At 38.8% G+C, this 27,853-nt stretch overlaps 1 protein-coding gene across 7 annotated transcripts in view; it reads left to right on the top strand.

Moving 5' to 3' along the window:
* The window catches only part of LRP1B (LDL receptor related protein 1B), a 1,334,345-nt gene that overhangs the window by 851,517 nt on the left and 454,975 nt on the right, over positions 1–27,853 (top strand). For all 7 annotated transcript variants that reach the window (XM_075117809.1, XM_075117811.1, XM_075117812.1 and 4 more), the window contains 4 exons: positions 4,443–4,640; positions 6,318–6,522; positions 17,184–17,348; positions 18,009–18,253. In XM_075117809.1, the coding sequence (XP_074973910.1) occupies positions 4,443–4,640; positions 6,318–6,522; positions 17,184–17,348; positions 18,009–18,253 (813 nt within the window). The remainder of the gene's footprint in view (positions 1–4,442; positions 4,641–6,317; positions 6,523–17,183; positions 17,349–18,008; positions 18,254–27,853) is intronic.

Genomic DNA, 27,853 nt, shown 5'->3' with positions numbered 1-27,853 from the left:
GGATCATCCGTTTCCATAGATACCATGCAAGCCAAAGACTCTAGGCGGATGAGCTCAGACAAAGGCACAAAAGCCCTGCCTCAGGTCCGCAGCAGCTGCTCAGACATGTGGCAACAAGCAGCTCAGCAGTGCTACAAACTATAGAACCACCTCTTGCCTCCACAATGCACAGTGCATACCTCTGCACTGACTGCTGTGGTAAAGGCATCGGTACTGCCAATAACACCCTCCTCAGTACCAATGCTCTCTGTACTGCAGCAGTTTCTCCAGCATAAAGACCTTTTGGTCTTGTTAGCACCAGAATCCCCACTCCTCAGTATCGACATTACTCCAGTACACTTGGTATCATGCCAGCTTACAACACCAACCAGGTCAGCTCCTCCTTTATCCAACAATGAGGCTCTCATAGTCATAGTCATGTGGCAAGTTTCCTGGCTCCCTCTATCAGGTTTCCTGAAGAGGTACAATCTACTGTTGAGCACATACCATTTGAAGGCCCCAAACTGTTCTCAACCAAAACAGATGAGTCCCTTCACATGTTGAAGGACTCCAGGATGACACTGAGATCCTTTGGCATATATACACCTACACAAAAGAAGAAATGGGGAGTACAAAGAACAAGATCTGCACCCTACACCCAGCCTTAGAGGCAATACTACCCACAAAGGTGGAGGCAGAGACCCACAAGTTGGAGACCACTCCCTACTCAGCCTCGATATCCCAACAACCTCCCTCTAAACAGAAGTTTTGAGGATTTGGTCAAGGACCGGAGACACCTCCCACACTTTCTATTGCTGGACCCATCCAACACCATCCATCCATTCGTAGACCATCTGACCCCATTCCATGCAGCATGGTGAAATGTCACATCAGACAATCTAGACAATAGAATTTATCAAGATTGGCTGTTCCATCCAATTTACCTCCATCCCCCCCTACACACCCTATGTCCCTATCCATCTTCAGAGACCTTTCTCACGAACACCTATTATGACAGAAGGTAAACCATCTCATATGCCTGGGCGCAATAGAACCAGTATCTACACAACACAGACGGAAGGGTTTCTACTCCCATTATTTTTTAACCCAGAAAAAAAATGGAGGATGGAGACCCATTCTCAACCTAAGAAGACTCAACAAATTCATGAAGACTGAATGATTCAGGATGGTCATGCTAGCAATGATAATTCCAGCACTAGAATGAGGGGACTGCTTCTCAGCCCTTGAACTCCAGGATGAATATTTCCACATAATGATTCACCCTCACACGGGAAGTTTCTCAGATTTGTTGTGGGAATGGATAATTTCCAATACAAAGTATTCCCTTTCAACTTGTCCATGGCTCTACAGGTATTTTCAAAAGTCTTCACAGTGATAGCGGCTCACCGCAGCAGACAAGGGATCATAATATTCCCCTATCTGGATGAGTGGTTACTCAAAGCCACGATTTGAGAAGATTTCAGAGTAGACTTGAGAAGAGGCACTAGAAGCTACTCCAAAGACATTAGCTCTCTTCACACAGCTGGGTCTACAAATAAACCAACAAAAATCAACGTTCACACCTGTGCTGATACTGGAATTCATCCGGGCCTACCTCTACTCTCTGGCTACAGCCTTTCTGCCCACTTATAGATTTACCACTGTAGTCAACCTAATCACGAAAATGTAAGCAGCCCACAGACATCATCCAGGATCTGCCTCCAACTGTTAGGCCATATGTCAGCAATGGCATTTGTTGTCAAGCACACCAGATTACACATGTGATGCCTGAAGGGCTGGCTCAGGATACTACACATCCCACACAGACATAGTATAAACAAGTGCCTTACAATGCCAAGCAAAATAAAAAATTCTCCACACTGGTGGACTCAACCACATCACATTTGTGCAGGAGTTCCCTTTGCACAGACCTCTCCATTGATTTGCTTTGGACGTATGGTTAGAGAAGGCACAGTATAAGGTAACAAATAAGTCTGGTAATGCACCTCAGCCTAAGCTCCAGTGACAGTGACATTTCAGTTAACGACCCATCTAAAACAGAATACCAGAATAAAAACATTGCAGGAAAATTACACTTTACTATTTGTCCCACATTTTATTTTTTGCCATGGGTGGTTTGTGTAGCCCAACTTCTCATACCATATGATATTAGAAAAAAAATATTTTTTTCAATCTAGGATCCTCCTGCATATAAACTGTTCTGTGCACAGCATGACATTTCTCTTTTGTGCATCAGCTGCATTTCTTTATTTATAATTTGTATTTGTTGAAGAGTAATTGTGTAAACATCATAAACCATGTTGCCTATAAGCATTTTTTTTGTCAAATATATGACTATTTATAGAGCAAAGAAGCTATTTTGTCCAGCTCTATTTCTTAAACATTCTTTGTATTACTATAGCAGAACTGTTGTTGCCATGGTTAAGGCTGCATTCTGTTTTGCACTTAAAACAGTAGTTAAATCCATAAAGCACAAAATACCTGGCCCAAAGTTTCAGAAGATAATCTGTTGAGTAAAACCTGAATTTTCTGCCCCAGGAGATGTGGGGGAGGGGATGACGGAGGGGGAGTGTTGAAGAGAATTGGTTAATTTTAGTTCCCAAATTCTAGTTGATTTAAAAAAGGGCCAAAAATTTCATCTTCGGAGTTTGCATGATTTTTCTCGCTGACATAACACAGTCTTTCTGTGCCACAGTTAGCCAATAAAGGACAAGATTTATGATGAACAGGGTACTCTACAACATACCTGCTGATTTGTCAAAGATCAGGAGCTTAATTAAATTGTTCATCAAGTTTATGAGCTTTTGACCTTTGTGATGCAACAGCTGCTAATGTTGAAGAGCTTATTGATCATCATATAGTTCAGCTATTTCAGGATTTGCAAAATCAGATACTGCTTTGACAAATATGAGAAGCTTTGTGAAAGTGCCTGTTGGTTCAGAGGCAAATACTGCTCTTCATGTAAGGAACCCTTATTCTGTTGTAGATGATTATTTAGTGTGCTACAAGTCACAACTGAATCTTTATGTGCAATTATTAGTTAATGCAGACCATGAAAAAGTTTAGTTTTTTAAAAGGAAGTGAAAAGTTTCTTTTTTGAAACATTTTGACTGACTCTGTTTTTCGACACTTTAGAAGGCACTGAAATCCTGCCTGTTGTCATGTTCCCCCAGTAATACGCATACCATCCAAAACTGAAGCCTAGTATGGTAGAGGAAAAGAGATTTTACTAGTTCAGCGGTATTATTGTTGCATTGTAGAGGAAGATCTTCAAGAAAGCAATGTCTGTTTTCCAAAATAAAATAATATTTGCAAAGGTCTCTGTTCTTTAAAGCAGAGTTCTTGAACTGGCTGGATAATTTCATTAAGATTTTCTTTTTTTGCTCCAGACCTGGCTGGTCACTTTGACAGAGATCTTGTTCTTTGTGAAAGTAGTCATTGCTGTGTTTGACAGCTTTTCTTAACTTAAATTAGCACTGCATTATGTGTGAGTTAAGGGTACATACATAACATACTTAACACAAATCCACAGCTACAAGGAAATAAAAAGTTAAGGCATCTAACATTACATTCCTTTTACTCATCCACCCAGAGACGTACATTTCACCAGTAGAACAAATGCCATGCACCAGACAATACAAAATATCCTCAATTCTGTCTCAGTAGAGAAGCCAGGGTTCTAGCACCCTTTCTGAAAACACAAGTGAGTATTATTTTTCAAGAACAGTTCAGAATGGTTAGTGGAGGGAAAGTCTGGTCTGTTTGTGGTAGTGGTGGTGAATTTGAAGAAGTTGTGTGCTGTTAGATGCCTTAATTTTACAATTCCTTGTTTTTGTGGTTTTGTGTTAGATAAGTTGTTTATGCAGTTTAACTCACACAAAGTAATCTTTTTTGTATTATATTAGTTGCAGTACATAGTTTTCAACTAATTGTTAATTAGAGCAATACTAGATAACTTTTAACAGACTTATTTTCTCTGAAGCATTTAAGAAAGTAAAAACTTCACCGAAGTTCTTATTTTAATTTTGATAGCTTAAACTTTTTTTCTGGCCTTAATCCTGGAAGTCCAGGGAGGGAGAGGAGAGGGGAGGAAAGAACTCCACCACTTAGCTCTCATCCAGAAGACATTCTTTGGGTTTTGCCTGTGGACCGCTGACTGACTGAGTCAGATATCCTTGTTGTTAATATCCATTCAACACCTTTAGTTGAGGCAGGTGAGCAGAAGTCTAAATTGGTCTGAATTATATATATTTGCAAAATTTACTCTTTGTTGGAAAATGAATGAGCTAGTAAGGCTTACAAGATCTATTATTTTAATCAAATTGTTCCTCCAATAAAGTACTCTGCCATTCTCGTTCAGCTATGTGTGCCTTATATCAGTAAGTCTACTAAAATTATACTCTTTATTATACATTTTAATGTATAATCCATTGTACTTCCAGATCCATTTGAAGCTTTCATCATTTTTTCCATTCGTCACGAGATCAGAAAGATTGATCTTCAGAAGCGAGACTACAGTCTCTTAGTTCCTGGTTTAAGAAACACAATAGCACTTGATTTTCATTTCAATCAGAGCTTACTGTACTGGACAGATGTGGTGGAAGATAAAATTTACCGAGGCAAGCTTTCTGAAACTGGAGGTATGAATTTAACTTTTGACTTATTTTAGTAGGTCCTTAAAAAGAGAGTACCAGCCAAAGTAATGCAACCATAGTACATCAGACTCTTCAGATTCTGGCCAAGCTATTATTCTTACTCCTCTGAGAGCAATTGTTTTAGGTTATCTCCAAAATCAGGCAGGTGTCACTGGTTTAGTTATGCTTGGTTTACAACTTGAATATTATCTTTGGAACTGTAAAGTCTAGAGACTTAATTTTTAATGTGATACTTTAGATTCTGGTACACAATATTATAGCTTTTTTTTTTTTTTTTTTTTTTTTTACAAATGCAGAAATACGAGGCCTTTAACGTGGTGACCCAACCACAATATATGTAGTCCTGGCCTATAGCACATCATACTCTCACAGTGTATGTAGAAATACTTTCATAAAAATGTTTTCTAGGTTGATATGCACCTAAGTGTTCTTTCACTGAAAACCTAGCAAACAAAATCACACATTATCTAAAGTTTCAATATGTTCAGAAATTTGATTTCTAAATTTCCCCTGTTTCCTATTCCTGTAAACTAAAACAGTTCATTTTTCAAGATATTGACCCAAAATATATTTTATACATAAGCACATACTCTCTCATTACTTGTGAGAAAAGAAAAATAACTAATGAAGATAAATATCATGTCAGATTAGCTATTATGTGGTCTCTCAATGAAAAATATGCATAAAGACTCATTAAATGGAGAGAATGAATGGGGAATGAATGGGGGATCAGGGACCAAACCCTGCAACAAACCCAGTGCCAACTCTGTCCACATATCTATTCAAGGGACACTATTATAAGACCTAACCACATCAGCCACACCATCAGGGGCTCGTTCACGTGCACATCTACCAATGTGATATATGCCATCATGTGCCAGCAATGCCCCTCTGCCATGTACATTGGCCAAACCAGACAGTCTCTAAACAAAAGAATAAATGGACACAAATCTGACATCAAGAATTATAACATTCAAAAACCAGTAGGAGAACACTTCAGTCTCCCTGGAACTCAATAACAGACTTAAAAGTGGCAATTCTTCAACAAAAAACCTTCAAAAACGGACTGCAACGAGAAACTGCAGAACTGCAATTAATTTGCAAACTGGACAACATCAAATTAGGCCTGAATAAAGACTGGAAGTGGATAGGTCACTACAAAAATGAATCTTCCCCCCTGCTGATACTCACGCCATCTTGTCAACTGGTTGAAATGGGCCACCTTGATTACATTGAACTCATTAGCACTACAAAAGTGATTTTTCCTCCCTTCTTGTCAACTGTTGAGAATAGCCCACTTCCACGTTAATTGAATTGGCTCATTAGCACTGACCCCACACTTGGTAAGGCAACTCCCATCTTTTCATATCTTGTGTATTTATACCTCTCTACTATATTTTCCACTCCATGCATCTGATGAAGTGGGTTTTAGCCCATGACAGTTTATGCCCTAGTAAATTTGTTATTCTCTAAGGTGCAACAAGGACTCCTCATTAAATGGAGACTGTCTTAACTATAGCATCAGAAAAGTTTTATATACAGTTTTGCATATTTTAATTATTTTTGTTTGGCACGCAGTGTGATCATGCATTTATCACATTTTAAGTGTTGTTCCTCTGTTCTAACCCTTTTATATGTTTGCAACCTTTTGATCTTTCTTAGGTGTGAGTGCCATTGAAGTGGTAGTGCAACATGGCCTGGCCACTCCTGAGGGTCTTACAGTAGATTGGATTGCAGGAAACATATACTGGATAGACAGCAATTTGGATCAAATCGAAGTAGCAAAATTAGATGGCACTTTGAGAACAACATTAATAGCAGGCGCTATGGAGCATCCCAGGGCTATTGCCTTGGACCCTAGATATGGGTAAATATACAATAGTTCTTTTTTTCATGATTGCTTATAAAAACACTTTGAGGAAGGAGCTTGAAATATATTAATGTTTCTTGGTTTATTTGGAGTGAGCGCTTACATTTAACTTACCTTTAACAATACTTGAAGAACTAATTTTTTTGGTGCAGTGAACCAGGGCATCAGGAGACGTAGGACTCAGTCTAGTCTTGGCTTTTTTACTGACGCACTATGTGACTGTGCGCAAGTAACTTCACCTCCCTGTTTGTTTCTCCATCTCTAAAATAGGGATAATAATGTTTACGAGCCTTTGTAAATAGCTTGTAGATCTGCAGATGAAGAGTACTATATGAGTTCCAAGCATTATTATTTAGTAATAAGCAAAAGCAAAATATGTACTAGCTAAACTGGTTAATTCATTTATTTTACCCAATACCATACAGAATGAATTGCATTTCTATGGCTGTTAGGATACATATTTAATAAAGCAAACTGTTCAATTAAAGGTAGTCCTAAAATCATGTGTCAAAGAAACAGTATATTCTTCTATTCCACATAATACTATATGTGATTTGTAGGTCATATTTTTTTTAACAGTAGTGTATCTGTCCTGGTACTATGGAAAAAATGGTCTAATGTTTCAGTACACTACAGCCAAGTCAAGTAAGGGTAAAATTAAACAAATGTCTTTATATTTCTCAAAATTGTTGTTGGTTGCTCTATTTAAAGTTTAAATGAAATTCATAAATACATCGACTAAAAAGTTAGCTTAGTGGAGTCTCTCGTCCTGATTGTCCTTGAATGTAGCTGCAAACAGGGAATAATTTAGTAGGCATAAGTGAAGTTAACTCAGTGTAAAACTGGTGAAAGTGAAAAGAAAATGAAGTTCCATTCCTGGAATCTGTAAGTCAATTTTCAGCCAGCTGTTGAATGACACAAGACTCACGTCTGGAAATATGTTTGTTTACTACATAAAAGATTTTGAAAATTATTTGAGTTAGACCATTTTATTGAGATAAATGAAAAATAATGATCAAGAGACAGAACACTGTTAAATCAATACTGGACAGAGTTTGATTTATTAAAATATTTTTGGAAGCCAAGATGTAATGTCTAAAGGACAACTGGCCACAAAGACAAAGCCACTGTCTTTATACATAACAGCCTTTTCCCATCGATGATAAATTCAAAAATGGGTGTAAAAGATAGGGTAAGTTAGAAAGAATTTGTAGACAATAACATTTTCTAGAAAAGCAACTGTGTACACCTTTCCTTCTGGTAGTAACGGAAAAAAATAAAACCTTTGAACACACAAAGCATTACCTGCCACATGTATTCTAAAGAACTTTTGAATAACAAAATTGTATGTGATTCAAATCAAAGATTTGTTTGTATTGCTGCTAAATACTTAGTTCTAATTTTTCTTTGTAAGCATACAACTGTGACAATCCTTATAAAAATTATTGAACCAAATCTCTAGATGTTTTCAGTCACAGAATATGCTCAAGGAAGACTGTAACTATCCGCATATATGGTGAGCTGCAAATATAGCCAAGTAAGCATCATCCGAAAAAATTGGTTATACAGAAAACAGCTTTACATTCCTTAAAATGAGAATCCAACCAGAAGAAAAGCAATCTTAGATCTTCTGATAATTTGATTTTGAGTCCTCCCTCCTTATCTATTTTATGGTTAATTTCTAACTTTAACTTTAAACATCTTGAAAAAGATATTAGAAAGCTGTTTAAAAAAAAAAAAGGGATGTTTTTCAAAAAAGAGTGCACATGTGGGCTTACACTTAACTTACCATATGTACATACAAATCAAGAGTGAAACTGGCTAACAGGGGCATAAAGGCATCAAGGGAGCAGCGTGGGAGGGAAAACAGACAAAACAGAGTTGCTGTGTCCCTGCCTCACATGTTTGAGTCCCAAGTATATGAGCTTTCTGACAGGTAGTTAGTTGTGCACATTGAGTATTTATGCAAGTTTCAATTGTGCATTCACAGATGTATGCAAGCAATTGTGCAGGCCTAAAAACTAGATCATAATGTCTAGATTTGATTCAATCCTTAATAAGTACACACAATGTGGAAGACTTCAACTTCAACTCCACTGACACTGTACATCAAAATATTCGTGTTTTTATCCACTTATATATATTTAAATCTTGTATTAGATTTTGTTGAGATGGTAAACTTGTAAAAGATGGCTGAAATCTTTAATTTTTACCTCTGGTGAAATGTACTCCCCCAAAAAACTGGAATTGGTTAATTTTACTTAAGCATGATCACGTATCAAATAACACAGCTTGTTCCAAATCCAACTTTGAATAAGTGCATTAGTTTAGAAAATACATATTTAAAACATTTAACGATCTCTGGGAAATGCATAATAATTGTAAGGCATTTTCTTGAATAGCTTTACACAGCAGTGTATGTGTTCAGATTGCTGGTATTAAAGTGACTAAATAGACTTACCGAGAAAGCAGTGTAAAGAAGCACTCTGAACTGGCTCTAGATCAGAGAAATAGCTCTTACCAAAGCCAATCAGAGAAGCAGGTGTATGAGTTCTCTGAGGGAGTGCATATTCTTTTTGAAATGGACGCAGCTTGGGGGAATTGGCATGTGGAATTATTCTGAACTTTTAAAAAATGTTACAGGCCCATTTCTAGCCTGTTTAATTTAAAGCATCCCTAGGCTCCTTTAAATTACATCCAAAATGTCTTTCAGGTCAGGAGCAAGAAGGCTGTAGTTGACAGCAGAAGCTTTTAATACCTGTGAAAGGGCATACCCCTCTTATAGCCAATCAGTGTTTACAGTGAGTGATTTAAGCAGGTTATCTTAAAAATCACCCATTGGACTGCACGACTCCTGAGTACAGAATCCAGGGAACCCCAAAATATTTCTTCAGTCTGGTACAGCCACAGATATTCTAATATGGCTTCACTCTTCATATAGGAAGAGAAGAAAGGAATATCCAGAAGGAAGCATTTAGACATGGGAGCCCAGGCAAACCAAAAAGGGGAGAAATGTGCACAGTAAAAAAAATTAACATAACTACATATGGAAACATGGATAAACCGCCACAGTTTCAAACCCCTCTTGCTACAAATGGGCTACAGATATGCTCAGCTCCTACACAGTCAGTAACATCATAGAGAGCCAATAATTGCTCATAACTCCAGCATCCAAAAAATACAGACATAACGTTTCTGGAATAGGTTTTCTGTTAAACATATGGTTTATGAAGAGTACTCGATGGAGTGGTGCACTATAAGGAGTGTATTGGCTCTCGTTTGAAATGACCTACACAGCTCACTTGTTGCTTTGCTGTTCATTGGTAATATACCCATCCCAAACTCATGGTAATAAAACCTTTATGCCATGTGAAATCATCATGTATACAATTGTGCATATTAGATATATATAAAGTTGCTGGTGATACACATTGGTACGAAATATTATTAAATTATGTTCTTTCATTTTAGAACCTATTTGGATATTTTTAGGCTATAAATCAATTACCTTATTTTTGAGACAGTGGAAGTAATTTGCATCTGATTATGCACACAGAATAGATAATAGTGGCTTTTTTAGAATAATAATATCTATACTTTAATGGTCTGTAGCTCATTTACTTGATTATAGATCCACTAGAGTCTAATGAATGTAGATACCCTTGACTCAATATGCGGTAATGGCTTCTTACAAGCAGTTTTGGTATATCATTTCCATGCCTATACAGTGGCTTCTCAGTTTGTTGATGATTGACCTGTCTGAGCTCAAAGTGGGTGTTTCACATGAAGTGAATGTCGTCTTGCTATAAAATATTAAGGGGAAAAGTGTAATGAATTCCTCGGAAGACATATTTATAACACAGAGTAATTGCTTTAAAGATTATAAGATTTTGAGTGGCGTAGGGAGTCAGCGTACAACAAATCTTTATTTACTGCAACACAAAAGGCCCTAAGGTGCCACAAGTACTCCTTTTCTTTTTGCGGATACAGACTCACACGGCTGCTACTCTGAAACCTTCCAAATTTGAGTGAGTGGTGATATGGCCTGGCACAAACTTCAGTGGTGCTGCAACCCCAACCAGCTCGCAATACCACTCACTCAAATTTGGCCTGGCTAAGCATTGCAACCTCGTGCACAGGGTTGTAGCAGCACTCATATTTGGCCTGGCCAAAATGTGGTCGGGCCATGGCCTGGGTGGCCTCTCAGGCTCCACTGACTATAGCCTAAACTTTCTCCTGTTCAGTCCTCTCTACTACTACTTCCTTTATAATTATTTATGTATAAAATCAAGTGTCTGTAAAGCACTTTACATATATGAGCGGTTATCTGCCCTGGAGAACTTTATCATCTGAATGGTTTTTCAATCTAAGGGTGAGATCCTGACCTCCAATGAGACTGCTTAAAACTCCCCTAATTTGGAATGAGTGAATGAAATTCCTTGCTCCTGCAGAGCTGATGTAGCCAGCTCTACACCATTCCTTCTCAGTTCTCCCAGAATAGGATACATACTGGACAAAGAGAGGCTAGAGCAATTCCTGGGTGACATAACAGACACTGGGGGCCAAAACTGCCCTGAGGCTGCTGTAACTAACTTCACGGGATAAACAGCTGTATTTAGGGGAACACAGTGTAGTTGTAGCTGTGTCAGTCCCAGGATATTAGAGAGACAAAGTGGGTGAGGTAATACCTTTTATTGGATCAACTTCTGTTGGTGAGAGAAACAAACTTTTGAACCATACAAACCTCTTCTTCAGCTGTGGGAAAGGTACTCTGAGCCTCACAACAAAATGCAAGATGGAACAGATTATTTAGCATAAGAACTTAGCACATATTGTAAGGGACCATTCAAGGCTGAGTGGCCCATTAACACCTCTGCAGTCACAGGACAAAAAGACAGGTTTCAGAGGAACAGCCCTGTTAGTCTGTATTTGCAAAAAGAAAAGGAGTACTTGTGGCACCTTAGAGACTAACCAATTTATTTGAGCATGAGCTTTCGTGAGCTACAGCTCACTTCATCGGATGCATACCGTGGAAACTGCAGCAGATATTATATACACACAGAGATCATGAAACAATACCTCCTCCCACCCCACTGTCCTGCTGGTAATAGCTTATCTAACACACAGAGATCATGAAACAATACCTCCTCCCACCCCACTGTCCTGCTGGTAATAGCTTATCTAAAGATATCTTTAGATAAGCTATTACCAGCAGGACAGTGGGGTGGGAGGAGGTATTGTTTCATGATCTCTGTGTGTATATAATATCTGCTGCAGTTTCCACGGTATGCATCCGATGAAGTGAGCTGTAGCTCACGAAAGCTCATGCTCAAATAAATTGGTTAGTCTCTAAGGTGCCACAAGTACTCCTTTTCTCTTAGGACAAAAAGAGAAAACAAGTACTTGTGGCACCGTAGAGACTAACAAATTTATTTGAGCATAAGCTTTCAAGAGCTACAGCTCACTTCATCGGATGCATGCAGTGGAAAATACAGTGGGGAGATTTTATATACACAGAGAACATGAAACAATGGGTGTTATCATACAGACTGTAATAAGAGTGATCAGGTAAAGTGAGCTATTACCAGAAGGAGATCAGCGGCGGTGGGGGGAACCTTTTGTAGTGCTAATCAAGGTGGGCCATTTCCAGCAGTTGACAAGAACATGTGAGGAACTGTAGGGGGGAAAATAAACATGGGGAAATAGTTTTACTTTGTGTAATGACACATCCACTCCAGTCTTTATTGAAGCCTAATGTAATGTTGTCCAGTTTGCAAATTAATTCCAATTCGGCAGTCTCTCGTTGGGAGTCTGTTTTCAAAGTTTTTTTGTTGAAGAATTGCCACTTTTAGGTCTGTAATCGAGTGACCAGAGAGATTGAAGTGTTCTCTGACTGGTTTTTGAATGTTATAATTCTTGACATCTGATTTGTGTCCATTTATTCTTTTACGTAGAGACTGTCCAGTTTGGCCAATGTACATGGCAGAGGGGCATTGCTGGCACATGATGGCATATATCACATTGGTAGATACACAGTGAACGAGCCTCTGGTAGCGTGGCTGATATGATAAGGCTCTATGATGGTGTCCCCTGAGTAGATATGTGAACACAGTTGGCAACAGGCTTAGTTGCAAGGATAGGTTCCTGGGTTAGTGTTTTTGTTGTGTGGTGTGTGGTTGCTGGTGAATATCTGCTTCAGGTTGGGGGGCTGTCTGTAAGCAAGGACTGGCCTGTCTCCCAAGATCTGTGAGAGTGATGTGTCATCCTTTAGCATAGGTTGTAGATCCTTGATGATGTGTTGGAGAGGTTTTAGTTGGGGGCTGAAGGTGACGGCTAGTGGCGTTCTGTTACTTTCTTTGTTGTGTCTGTCCTGTAGAAGGTGACTTCTGGGTACTCTTCTGGCTCTGTCAATCTGTTTCTTCACTTCAGCAGGTGGGTATTGTAGTTGTAAGAATGCTTGATAGAGATCTTGTAGGTGTTTGTCTCTGGCTGAGGGGTTGGAGCAAATGCGGTTGTATTGTAGAGCTTGGTTGTAGACAATGGATCGTGTGGTGTGGTCTGGATGAAAGCTGGAGGCATGTAGGTAAGTATAGTGGTCAGTAGGTTTCCGGTACAGGGTGGTGTTTATGTGACCATCACTTATTAGCACCGTAGTGTCCAGGAAGTGGATCTCTTGTGTGGACTGGTCTAGGCTGAGGTTTATGGTGGGATGGAAATTGTTGAAATCCTGGTGGAATTCCTCAAGGGCTTCTTTTCCATGGGTCCAGATGATGAAGATGTCATCAATGTAGCACAAGTAGAGTAGGGGCATTAGGGGACGAGAGCTGAGGAAGCGTTCTTCTAAGTCAGCCATAAAAATATTGGCATACTGTGGGGCCATGCGAGTACCCATAGCAGTGCCGCTGATTTGAAGGTATACATTGTCCCCAAATGTGAAATAGTTACGAGTGAGGACAAAGTCACGAAGTTCAGCCACCAGGTTTGCTGTGACATTACTGTTCCTGATGGCCTGTAGTCCATCTTTGTGTGGAATGTTGGTGTAGAGGGCTTCTACATCCATAGTGGCTTGGATGGTGTTTTGAGGAAGATCACCGATGGATTGTAGTTTCCTCAGGAAGTCAGTGGTGTCTCGAAGATAGCTGGGAGTGCTGGTAGCACAGTGTTTGAGGAGGGAGTCTACCTAGCCAGACAATCCTGCTGTCAGGGTGCCAATGCCTGAGATGATGGGGTGTCCAGGATTTCCAGGTTTATGGATCTTGGGTAGCAGATAGAATACCCCAGGTCGCGGTTCCAGGGGTGTGTCTGTGTGGATTTGTTCTTGTGCTTTTTCAGGGAGTTTCTTGAGCAAATGGTGTAGTTTCTTTTTGTAATCCCCAGTGGGATCAGAGGGTAATGGCTTGTAGAAAGTGGTGTTGGAGAGCTGCCTAGCAGCCTCTTGTTCATATTCCGACCTATTCATGATGACGACAGCACCTCCTTTGTCAGCCTTTTTGATTATGATATCAGAGTTGTTTCTAAGGCTGTGGATGGCATTGTGTTCTGCACGGCTGAGGTTATGGGGCAAGTGATGCTGCTTTTCCACAATTTCAGCCCGTGCACGTCGGTGGAAGCACTCTATGTAGAAGTCCAGTCTGTTGTTTCAACCTTCAGGAGGAGTCCACCCAGAATCCTTCTTTTTGTAGTCTTGGTAGGAAGGTCTCTGTGAGTTAGTATGTTGTTCAGAGGTGTATTGGAAATATTCCTTGAGTCGGAGACGTCGAAAATAGGATTCCAGGTTACCACAGAACTGTATCATGTTTGGACAAAAAAAGAGGCATAGTGGGTTACAGATTGTGTAATGGGCCATAACTCCGGTGTCTCTGTTCAGTACATGATTTTATATCTATCTCTCAATACTGTGTTTCTCCCCTGTCCCCTCTATCCCCCCAGATTTTAATTCTTTCAAAGGCCACTCTTTCTCCTCAAAACTGATTAGATCTCTGATGAAGCCACAGTTTTTGCTGAGTTTTTAATTATAAGGGGACAACATGACTTGTTACTAACACTAATACACTGTAGAGAAAGGGAACTGTTAATGCCAGGTGGCAAAAGCCCAAATGTTAGCATAAAGCGAGGTGACCTTAACAGAAGGTAAGATTTTGGGAGGGAAATTACTTTTGGGTCAATGGAGCAACAAGAAGGAAATCAGTGGAGGAATCTGTTCCACATCTTAAATGTCTGTACACAAATGCAGGGAGTTGGGGGAATAAACAGGAAGAACTAACTGTATTAGTACATAAGCTGAATTATGATTTAATTGGCATCTGTCAAGGCTAAATCCCCACTCTGTCACTCCAAGTGCAGAAAGTGGGGGCTTGCAAGGATTCTCAAAATTAATACTTGCCACCTCAGGCTTGTATTACACTCCCAAGGTTACAGCTTTTCTGTGACCTTGGCTTGGTAAACGCTGCCACCACCCAAATGCAAAAAAAAACAACAACCCCACCTTGGACCCAGGAAGGAGCACTTGGGAATTACTTCCTGTGGGGTACCCTCAAGCCCTTTCACACACCCCTCCTGGGAAGAGCTGAGAAAGAAAACAAAGGAAATTAGCTGTTGCCCCCAGCTAATCAAACAGCATATGCACAAACCTCTTAGGACACGAAAAAACCAATCCTGTTCTTTAAAAAGGTAAATTGTATTAACAACAAAAAGAAAGAAAATACATTTGGAACTTAGGCTTTTGCTAGATTTTAAAAGAGCAATTCCAAAAATTAAGCACACAAAATAGCTTTCTTGGGGGTTTAGCTTAAAGATTACATGAAACAAAAGCATCTGCGGTTAGCACAGAGGAGATTCGCAAGCCAAAATAAAAAAAAATAAACCTGATTCTGTCTAACTAAACATTCCCTATCCAAATAATTTCTTCTAGGTATGGAAGATGAATTTTCAGGCCTTACATAGCATTGTTGCTCCATGTCTCTGCAGCCCAGAGAGACCAACAAACAAAGGGAAGGTTTCTTTCCCCATTTTAAAAAAAATCTAGCTTTCCCACTGGCTCTTTTGGTCAGGTGCCCACTTTTTTTTCTTTACCTGGGGGACATTTTAACCTTTACAGGTAAAGCAAGTAAAAAACAGCTACTAAGAGGTATTTTACAGCTAACTGGCTGGCTGGGTGTCCATCAGAGGGATCTATGCCCCCTTTATTTATCACAGCATCACAGGGAGTTAGTGAGAAAAGTTTCATGACTGGAATATTGACATAGAGGGATATAACTTGTTCAGAAAGGACAGGGAGGGAAAAAAGGTAGCAGGGGTTGCATGTTCTGAGATCCAGTAGGAGGTGGGAGGCAGACCAGCTGAGAGTCTCTGGGTAAAGATAAAAGGGTTAACAAACAGGGGTGGTGTCAGAATGAGGGTCTACTGTACACCAACGCATCAGGAAGAGGACGTGGATGAGGCACTTCTAAAACACATAACAGAAATATCCAAACAGGCCCTGGTGGTAATGGGGGACTTTAACTACCCAGATATCTGTTGGAAAAGTAATACTGCAAAACACAAAATCTTCAATAAGTTCTTGGTCTGTATCAGAGATAAATTTTTGTTCCAGAAACTGGAAGAAGTATCCAGGGACACAGTCATTTTAGACTTGATTCTGACCCACATGAAGGATTTGGTAGTAAATCTGAAGGTGAAAGGCAATTTGGGTGACAGTGATCATGAAATGATTGATTTCATGAGTCTAAGGAAAGGAAGTAGTGAGAGCAGTGGAATAAGGGTAGAGGACTTCAAGAAAGCAGACTTTAACAAACTCAGAGAACGGAGGGTTTGGAAGGGGGTGGGAGGGGGCTCCAGGCTGAGCCTGGGCCAGGGGGTTGGGGTACAGGAGGAGGTGAGGGTGTGCAAGCTCTGGGAGGGAGCTGGTGTGCAGGAGGAGGCTCCAGGCTCGGGCAGAATGTTGGGGTGCAGGAGGGGGTCCAGGGCAACAAAAACTTGACCTAGGCAGAAAGGATGAAGAAACTGGGTGTATTTAGTCTTGAGAAAAGAAGACTGAGGGGTGACCTGATAGTCTTCTAATGTGTTAAGGGCTCTTATAAAGAGGATGGTGATTCTCCATGTCCACTGAAGGTAGGACAAAACGTAATCGGCTTAGTATTCCTCAAGGGAGATTTAGTTTAGATATTAGGAAAAAAAATATCAGTTATAAGGATATTTAAGCTCTGGAATAGACTTCCAGGGGAGGTTGTGGAATCCCTATCATTGGAAGCTTTTAAAAACAAGTTGGACAAACACGTGTCAGAGATGGTCTGGGTTTATTTGGTACTGCCTTGGTGCAGGGGGTGGACTTGATGACTTCGCAAGGTCCTTCCAGCTCTACACTTCTATGATCCTATGAAATGTGGAATTGAATTGCTTGTGCTTTTGATTTCATAGCTGTTTTGAAAATAGCAAAACTTTTTGATAAAGAAGGACTATTGCCATTCCAGCCTACCTCTGCATGAGTTATAATTCCCAAGACTTCTTATGTGCCTTAGTTTCTTCTGAAATATTTAAATATTGGAGACTTTCTTGCCCTTTCTTTAAGTAGTCTGTAAATTTTTTTGGTGCATACTTCATTGTGTTTCATTTGGACACTGAAATTATAACTTTCCCTCTCCTCCCCCATAACCCTACAGAATTCTGTTTTGGACAGACTGGGATGCTAATTTTCCTCGCATTGAGTCTGCTTCCATGAGTGGGGCGGGAAGAAAAATCATCTATAAAGACATGGATACCGGAGCCTGGCCGAATGGTCTTACTGTTGATCACTTTGAGAAAAGAATAGTATGGACAGATGCTAGGTAAAAACAAAAATAAAATATTTATTATCAGTTTACTACTATTTGATGTTTTATGTAATGGCTAATCTGGATTGGAAGCAAATATGCTACTTTCTCCCCATTTAATTAAACACATTATGTATTTTCTGTTTTATGTTTCGATTCATCGAAGTCAATCAGAGTTGAGATCCTTAATATACATTTTATGTTTCTATAAACAAATATTGAACTTTTTCAAATGTGTGTAATGACCCAAATCCTACTTACCTTTCTCATGCAAATAGTGTCATTAGCACTTGAGAGCTATGTACATGTCAAAGGCCCAGTTGTTGGTAAAGATTTTTCCTTTTAATTCAGGTGAATGGAAATTATTTTGTTTTTATTTCAACTGAATGGATAAAAGTCTAACTTTTAAATTTGAGAGAATACAAGCACAAGAGTGACCCATATATATTTTAATCAAGAAATTCTAGATAAATTGTGCTAGAGGCACTCTAAGGTGATGATTGTTCTTATGTGCTTTGTCAGTAAACTTCTGGCTTTGCTGTCTGTAGTGACAAGGCCATGAATAAATTCTGAGAATATTCACTGAAGCATTTACAGGCCTACAGTACTATCAAGTTATCCCTACAGATGTCCTAATTTTTATAAATTATTTTTTTATTTGGGTTTATCTTGTAGGTCTGATGCAATTTATTCTGCATTATATGATGGAACTGACATGATAGAGATCATACGAGGTCATGAATATCTTTCTCACCCCTTTGCTGTCTCTTTGTATGGAAGTGAAGTGTATTGGACTGACTGGAGGACCAATACATTGTCAAAAGCCAATAAATGGACTGGGCAAAATGTTAGTGTGATACAGAAAACCAGTGCACAGCCTTTTGACCTTCAAATATACCATCCCAGTCGACAACCACAAGGTAACCTAAACATAAATATGTATTATTTGTCTGATCACATATATGTTTACGTCTGTATAATCCAATTTTGGGGGTATGTACTGTTTTTTCTTCTTTTTTGATGTCCCAAGAAACATCTGAATTGAGTTGTGGAATGGATAACAAGAAAAAACTTGGTGGAGGTCACAATGTTCAAATGTCACTTTTTTGTTTGGTGGAAGGGAAGAATTAAATGAAAATTCCTTAATTTGAGTATCACTTTCTGGTTTGAATTTTCTTTTGCTTTGTCAATATGAAATTTAGCTCACAATGTATGTCTAATACTTTCCATTTTGGTTTTCTAAAAACAATTGAAGTGTTGTCTGCTAGTACAAAAACCTACATGTACTTTCATAAAAGTCAGCTTGTGGACAGGCCTTGTCATTGGTTAAATTAAATATCGGTTGTTTTAAGTTTTGACAATGATCCATTTTAAATAAATACATTATCAGGATCACTAGATACATAATAATCATTGAACTATCTGCCCTGTTTATCTGCCTCGGTGAAGTATTACACCTACTTACACTGAGGACAGAATTACAATGAATGTAATTCAGTTTGCATTAATTCAGTAAAAGCGAATCATCAGTATAATTGTTTGTAGTTCTGGAAGAAATTACCACCAGACCTTGAACTTCTTATTCACAGTGGTGGGCACTTGCTCCTGTAAATAGAACCACTGATATTAGTGGAAGTAAGTGCTCACCAATACACATAATGGGTTCACAATCTGCCATTATGAAAATATATGCATTATTATTATCTAGAAAAGTATATTTAAATTATAGGAATAAATATTTAAAATTCATCTTATAGCTGTCTTAACCTGCTTGTGAGAAACTATTAGGATTTTTTTTTAATAGAATGAACAACATTTAGAAAGCTAATGTTTGCCTGAACAATATGGGATAATATGATACGCCTGACAGAGTTCCATTTTTTTCAGTTCTAAATTTTCTAACTTGTATTCTTGCTATGTGCAATATAGAAAAGATGGTCCTAAGAAAGTTGCTTGTAATTGCTAAAATCTATACAGGACCCAAGAATAATTGAAGAACTTGAAGTGTGGCGTCCTCTGTTGAGGGCATTTTGTTACAATTTCATCTTGATCCCTGACTACCCTTTATTTGAAACTCTTTCCTACCACTCCAGTTGTTATTATATTTTTTCTAAGAATTAGGTAACAGAGAATATATAAATAAAACAAATTATTCCTTCCTCTCTTCAACAAGTCCGTCTGCTTTTGCCCATATGCTGTTAAAAAAACTATTGCAACATTTCATCAGGTTTTGCATTCACACCTATGCTAACTATTTTCTTATTGTATATACTCAATGTGTTCCTTGAAGTCAGAGCTGATCCAGAATACATTGAATGCCATAGATTTCGGCATCACAACTGTTGATACAAAAAGATGCAAGAGAAATTTAATATATTAGGTGGAGGAAAAATAGTGACTAGATACTGTGCAGGGCTGAGGGGACATAAGTCTGAAAGTTGAGTGTAGTCGTATTCAGTGGGGAAGAAAGGGAGTCAATCATTTTAAGGCAATTGTTGCAGCAGTAGTTGGAAGGATCTTATTTTCAAAAGAAAAACAGAAGTTTGAAACCCTGAGCTGTCAAAAGACCTAAAATGTGTTTTAGTTGAACATCTGAAATTATTTTGGCTTATTTGAACTGAAACCAAGCTTCTGAACTTCTTTAGGTTCAAAACTGTTAATTTTGCACTATTTTAGTCCATCAGTTATGTATCTTCTAAATAGTACTGGTACTTTAAAATATTTTTAAGTGGTGCTGGAAGTTTCTTCCACAAATATTCTCCTCACCTTTTTATTTCCCCTTATTGAGTATCATGTTAATTACTTCTGCTGAAAACCAAATGGGCCAAAAACACAGGGGGATCAGAATGGAGAAGGGAGATCTTGCCCACGTCCTTTTCCTTTGGCTTTGCCCTCTTTTCTTTTATGCCAGCATCAGAGAAAAGGAGGACCACAAGAGTACCTGTGCGGGCTGTATGCTACTAGTGAATCACTCTTGCACGTGAGAGATCCCCTGGGCTAATTATGTTGGTTTGAGGGTCAATATACGGTGCTGGTGCAGTACAAAGTGACTGCACCACATTAGGTTATACGGCACTATGCCTGAAATGTTAGTGGTCTATATTACGTACACACAAAAAGCTGCATTAAAAGAACATTGCAGTTTCTAAGTCAAGTACTCACAAGTTTAGGAAATGCCAGAATTAAGGTTGCCTGTGGAACCTTAAATTGTTTTCTTTGTGTATCTGCATCATGAGCGTCTTTAATTCATAATCACATTTTTTTTCTACGGAAACAACCTCACACCCTAAATTTTACCACACCTTCATCCTAAAGCAGAGTTTGTCATGTAACATTGTATTTTTACTTACTCATCATTAAACCCGCAGGCCACTCATGTCCCACCTCACTGCTGACAATCCCCATGAGAAGATGACCATGGACATCACTAGGATATTACCTACAATGTAATATGAGGTATATTGGGTATCTCAAGGTGCACATCCACCTCTTTACTTTGGCCACATATGTGGTGAGGGCAGAGAGAGTCTATCTCCTTCCCTAGGAGCTGGGACCCCTCATATCACCTTATATCACAGTCACAGTTCTGCCGAACAGTTTCAGCTAGTGCCCGACCCATTCAATAGTACATCTAACACAATGAATGCAACTGGACTGCATGCAGATAATTCTCTGTGGTTGTTAATATCTCCAGAGGGACAGAGTTAAGGTTGCGTTGGTGTGCACCTTAATTCTATATTTCCTGGTTTTCAAAGGTTTGAGTTTTGCTTTTGATCAGTGAATACATCTAGGAACTTGAAATGCAGGATGGAGCACTGTGTACTAGAAAACAGCAACTCTGGAAAAACAGGGGTAATGGTGGACAAGTAATTGAACATAGGCCCTGATGCTATGCCAAAAAAGGAGCAAATGTGATCCTTGGATCTATAAACAGGGTAGTGGGAAAGAGTAGGAAGATGATTTTATCTCTGTACTCTGGATTGATACTGAAATGCTGCACTTAGTCCTGGTGTGCACATTTTTAAAGGATGTTGAAAAATTGGAGAGGATGTAAAAAAAGCTATTTAAAATTATTTGAGCATTGGAAAAAATGTCTTATGGTGACAGATTTAAAGAGAGTGCTTAATCTGTTTAGTTTATGAAAGAAAGATTGAGCAATGATTGATAGGTAAGTACCTTCCTACGGAGAAAATATTGGTTACTAACAGACTCTCTCATCTCAGGGAGAAAGGCATAACAAGAACCAGTTCTTGGAAGCTGAAGCCAGACAAATTAGAAATTAGGCACACATTTTTAACAGTGAAGGTTATTAACCATTTGTACAAACAACCAGGGGAAGTAGTAGATTCTCTAGCGCTTTATGTCTTCATGTCAAGACTGGATGCCTTTCTGGAAGACACGCATTAGCCAAACACAAGTTATACTTCAGTCAGACACAAGTTATTGGTCTCAGTACATAAATAACTGGGCAAAATGTAATGTCCTGTGAAATAGAGGAGGTCAGACTTCATGATCTAATGATCCCTTCTGGTCTTAAACTCTATTAATCTATGTATTATGCCATTGCTTTTCAAGATGTCTTGCAATATTTTTAGTTTATTGTATCACTTTCTAAAAGCTGAAAACTTCAGTGTCAAGAACCTTTGACACCACAAAGACAACAGAATGTTTGGCTTCAGTCTTGTTATATCTTTATCTATATTGTCTTTTTCGAATACTGGAGAAGAGAGGACATTAAAATAGAAAGTTTATTCTGGTATGGACTGGGAACAGGTTTGCTATGTGGCTTGCCATAAATAGAAGTAAATAAATAGAAAGGATTCCATTGATGTTAAAATAGCTAGATTGGGACCAGGTATCTAACTTTAGACAACAAAGTCTGAATACTTTCGAACTTAGTTTTGCTGAGATATATTCAGATTGATTTTTCCCCCTGTCATAAATATAAAGGGAAGGGTAAACCCCTTTGAAATCCCTCCTGGCCAGGGGAAAGCTCCTCTCACCTGTAAAGGGTTAAGAAGCTAAAGGTAACCTCGCTGGCACCTGACCAAAATGACCAATGAGGAGACAAGATACTTTCAAAAGCTGGGAGGAGGGAGAGAAACAAAGGGTCTGTGTGTCTGTCTATATTCTGTCTTTGTCAGGGATAGACCAGGAATGGAGTCTTAGAACTTTTAGTAAGTAATCTAGCTAGGTACGTGTTAGATTATGATTTCTTTAAATGGCTGAGAAAATAACTGTGCTGAATAGAATAACTATTTCTGTCTGTGTATCTTTTTTGTAACTTAAGGTTTTGCCTAGAGGGGTTCTCTATGTTTTGAATCTAATTACCCTGTAAGGTATCTACCATCCTGATTTTACAGGGGGGATTTCTTTATTTCTATTTACTTCTATTTCTATTAAAAGTCTTCTTGTAAGAAAACTGAATGCTTTTTCATTGTTCTCAGATCCAAGGGTTTGGGTCTGTGGTCACCTATGCAAATTGGTGAGGCTTTTTATCCAACATTTCCCAGGAAAGGGGGGGTGCAAGTGTTGGGAGGATTGTTCATTGTTCTTAAGATCCAAGGGTCTGGGTCTGTAGTCACCTAGGCAAATTGGTGAGGCTTTTTACCAAACCTTGTCCAGGAAGTGGGGTGCAAGGTTTTGGGAAGTATTCTGGGGGGAAAGACGCATCCAAACAGCTCTTCCCCAGTAACCAGTATTAGTTTGGTGGTGGTAGTGGCCAATCCAAAGACAAAGGGTGGAATGTTTTGTACCTTGGGGAAGTTTTGACCTAAGCTGGTAAAGATAAGCTTAGGAGGTTTTTCATGCAGGTCCCCACATCTGTACCCTAGAGTTCAGAGTGGGGGAGAAACCTTGACACCCCCAAATATTACTTTTTATGTAACATTCTGGTTTTTTTTTTTTTTTGTGGGGAGTGTCCCCTGAAAAATGGGGCCAGTACTGTCAAGTTTTCTAAACTCTTAAAGCTCTGAATCCTTGGAAAACTGAAAACATGCTGAGTTTTCCATTTTTTCCCAATTCAAGGTTATACTTTAAAATCATACTTTTAAAAGGCACTTTCATACTTGAGCAACCATGAAAACAATATCATTTATATAAAAGTAATCTATTTTGTCAGTAACTTTCATTGTTCCCTTTTCTGTTTTATAAGATACATATTTGAATTAGAGTTGTCTTCATCACAGTTCTGCTGTTCCTGCTTGATTCTTCAGTGAAATAATTCTCTAATTGTTACATCAAACCGTTGCCATGAGAGTGACTGATGTTGAAATTCCATGCACTTTATTACACGATAAAGTGAAAGGAAGAGGTGGGTGGTGAAGGACTGTATTTCATCATTTGAAAAACTCGCATAAGTAACTGGGAAGAGCACAAGTCAGAAACATAAACCTATATTATTAGTATAGTTTAGAATATGGCATAAAAATGGCTGTGCTAGGTCAGACCAATGTTCCATCTAGGCCAGTATCCTGTCTTCCAACAGTGGTCAGTGCTTCAGAAGGAATTGAGTGAATAGGACAGTTACTGAGTGATCCATCTCCTGTCTTACAGTTCCAGCTTCTTGCAATCTTCAGTTTAGGGACACACGGAGCATGAGGTTGCATCCTGACCATCTTGGCTAATAGCCACTGATGGACCTATCCTCCATGAACTTATCTGATTCTTTTTTGAACCCAACTGTACTTTTGGCCTTCACAATATCCCCTGGCAATGAGTTCCACTGGTTGGCTATGCATTGTGTGAAGAAGTACTTGTTTATATTCGTTTAAACTAAATAGGGAGCAGGTTTGAAACTGTTTCTCATTGTGGTCGGCCTTTAAAACTATGCAAATGTATAAATGGCTCTCCGCTTCTAATTATTTTAAAATTAGGAACCGTATGACTTTGAATTATATATATATAATGGAGATTAAATAGACTCATTTTAAAATTATTTCATTATTAATGTGATTATATTTATCAGATATTTTCAGAGAAAGAGTATAAACAAAAATGTAAAATGTTCAAACAGAATCAAGGAGGAAAATTCAGCACATAAATATAATTTTCAAGAACATGACATAGCCCCAGATTATCCAAATTTTGGCATTTTTGTAATGAATCCATGTCCAGTAGTCAATGAGTATAGAACTCAGGACCCACAGCACTAAAACATAAACCAGTGGCATCTGAGTTAAAGAAGTAACTCAAGTTAGCTGTAGGTTAATATGGTATCAAATTCTCAACCTCTCTCAGCCAGTTACTAGAGGGAGACAGTGTCACAGACACTTAGTCCCCAATCCTGCAAGTTACACATGTGCTTAACTTTAACTTCAATAGGACTACTCACATGCTTAAAATTAAGCCTTTAGATAAGTGTTTGCAGAATCGTGGCTTTATCTATAATAATATCCACACTCACTAACATCAGCAAGAAATATAATGAAAGTTATGTTTGACACTCACATGTTAAGAAGTTTAGCAATCATGAAATCATTACTCCATCATGTAGTTTTCTGGACTGAGAATCTCTTCTAGCCTGAATGAGTCTATTTATAAGAATCAGAAATCTTATGGGAGAATTTTTTTAAAAAAAGGACTAAAGGTTAATGAAAACTTACACATTTTAGTGTAGACCAGTGACTTACTAGAGTAGGAAAGATGGAAACAATATTTCATGGAAATGTTATAACACAAGCAAAATTTACTATTGAGATGTTGGTATGTTGCATACAAAAGTCCTTTGTAAGTGGCCATTGCTACTTAAATGTGCACTTTGTGTGGAAATACCTAGTTATTTCTCAAGCTATTGTGGTGTATGATGTATTCAAATAAAGATTTAAACCAACATTAAAAATGTGGGCTCTTAAAGATAGACAAATACACACATATTTAGGCACTGTAAACAATCAATGTACTTTAAGGTTGATGTATTTGTTGTAATCATCCCTGATTTAAATAAATATTAAACTGGAGTAAAACTTGAGAATATGCATTGATAGCTTAAGACCAAACAATGACAGGGATGGTGTAATTATCTACTCCCCCTTCCCCCCAAAAAGCATTGAAAACCTAGGAGATTTAGAGTCAAGGTTAAATTTAATAGAAATTTTAACATATATTAAAGTATGAAAATGCATTGTTTAAGGCCTCCAAACCACTTTAATTTGGTTCTTTAGTGATACTATGAGAGGAAAATAATACAGATACCTAATGTCTTTTTAAAAATCAGTTTCATGTAACAAGCGCTAATAGGCATAGTTACGTATCTTTTGCCAGTAACCCTTACACCGTCCCCGTAAGGCACTTTGAGCTTGCACAATAGCCAAGAAACTCACATTGCACCCCTGAAAATGTCAGATCTCTTGAAGCAGGGAATCTTTCATCTGGAGCAGAAACACCGTTAACAACCCAGGCAAACCAACCCAACTTCTCAGAAGAGAAGCATAATTCAGGAGGATTCTCTGATGCTTTTTCATATCTAGACAGAAGTCAAGCAGGAAATTTCAGTCATTGATCTTGTCAAATTTTAAATTCTGGTGTGAGGGGAAACAAAAAGATTTTAGAAGCAGGGACTACCTCTTTGTTTGTACAATACTCAGCACAGTAGGCTTGTAAATGCTACTGTAATATAAATATAATTCTTATAATAATCACAAAGTTCTGATGATCTCAACTACACTAGAGTTTCTCCAGAATGGTTGATCGGAGTTCTACAACCAAACAACAAAGAAACATGGGTACAAGCTCTAATAGTGTTCCTTTGGTAGGCATATGCAATTCTCCATCTGAATATTGTCAGGGTTGACCAGCATGACAGATTTATACAAGCCCCTGGCTGGCCTTTCTAACTGCCAGTATCTCTGAAAGGCAGGTTTTGGAAATAGTAGTTCTACTCATACAAAAAACACACAGCTGCCAGTGTAAAGAAAATAGAAAAGGAGTACTTGTGGCACCTTAGAGACTAACCAATTTATTTGAGCATGAGCTTTTGTGAGCTACAGCTCACTTCATCGGATGCATACCGTGGAAACTGCAGCAGACTTTATATATACACAGAGAATATGAAACAATACCTCCTCCCACCCCACTGTCCTGCTGGTAATAGCTTATCTAAAGTGATCATCAGGTGGGCCATTTCCAGCACAAATCCAGGTTTTCTCACCCTCCACCCCCCCACACAAATTCACTCTCCTGCTGGTGATAGCCTATCCAAAGTGGCAATTTGTGACCTGGGTTTGTGCTGGAAATGGCCCACCTGATGATCACTTTAGATAAGCTATTACCAGCAGGACAGTGGGGTGGGAGGAGGTATTGTTTCATATTCTCTGTGTATATATAAAGTCTGCTGCAGTTTCCACGGTATACATCTGATGAAGTGAGCTGTAGCTCACAAAAGCTCATGCTCAAATAAATTGGTTAGTCTCTAAGGTGCCACAAGTACTCCTTTTCTTTTTGCGAATACAGACTAACACGGCTGTTACTCTGAAACCTGTAAAGAAAATGTTATTCTTATAGCTCCAGAAACATTTCTGTTCAAGGTAAGTTCATCTTTCCATAGTTCCTGGGAAATAATTATCCCTTCATTTTGTTCTAACTCTTAGCAATCCTTTGAAAGGATGTGACTATAATGTTCCTTTCTGGGCTCTAAAGATTGTATATAAAGCATTTGGTGTACCCATGCCGATTGCACCCTTCTCAAATCCTCCCAGCTAAAAAATACCTGGGCCTCAAAGCGATGAGCCTAACCTGAGGAAGATTTGCAAAGTAAGTTTCCGTACCTCCACAGAGGCATCCTTTGGTAGTAATAAGAAAAGGAGTACTTGTGGCACCTTAGAGACTAACCAATTTATTTGAGCATGAGCTTTCGTGAGCTACAGCTCACTTCATCAGATGTATACCGTGGAAACTGCAGCAGACTTTATATACACACAGAGAATATGAAACAATGACTTAGCCACTCCCAGTCTCTATTTAAGCCTAAATTAATAGTATCCAATTTGCAAATGAATCATTGCATCATTTGCAATCATTTGCAAATTGGATACTATTAATTTAGGCTTAAATAGAGACTGGGAGTGGCTAAGTCATTATGCAAGGTAGCCTGTTTCCTCTTGTTTTTTCCTACCCCCCCCCCCCCCCAGATGTTCTGGTTTAACTTGGATTTAAACTTGGAGAGTGGTCAGTTTAGATGAGCTATTACCAGCAGGAGAGTGAGTTTGTGTGTGTATGGGGGTGGGGGGGATGTGAGAAAACCTGGATCTATGCAGGAAATAGCCCGACTTGATTATGTAAAGAGTTGTCACTTTGGATGGGCTAGCACCAGCAGGAGAGTGAATTTGTGTGGGGGGGTGGAGGGTGAGAAAACCTGGCTTTGTGCTGGAAATGGCCCACCTGTTGATCACTTTAGATAAGCTATTACCAGCAGGACAGTGGGGTGGGAGGAGGTATTGTTTCATATTCTCTGTGTGTATATAAAGTCTGCTGCAGTTTCCACGGTATACATCTGATGAAGTGAGCTGTAGCTCACGAAAGCT

The sequence above is a fragment of the Caretta caretta genome, chromosome 11 (assembly GCF_965140235.1).
Source record: "Caretta caretta isolate rCarCar2 chromosome 11, rCarCar1.hap1, whole genome shotgun sequence".
NCBI lineage: Eukaryota > Metazoa > Chordata > Testudines > Cheloniidae > Caretta > Caretta caretta.
This window is presented reverse-complemented; position numbering and strand designations above follow the sequence as displayed.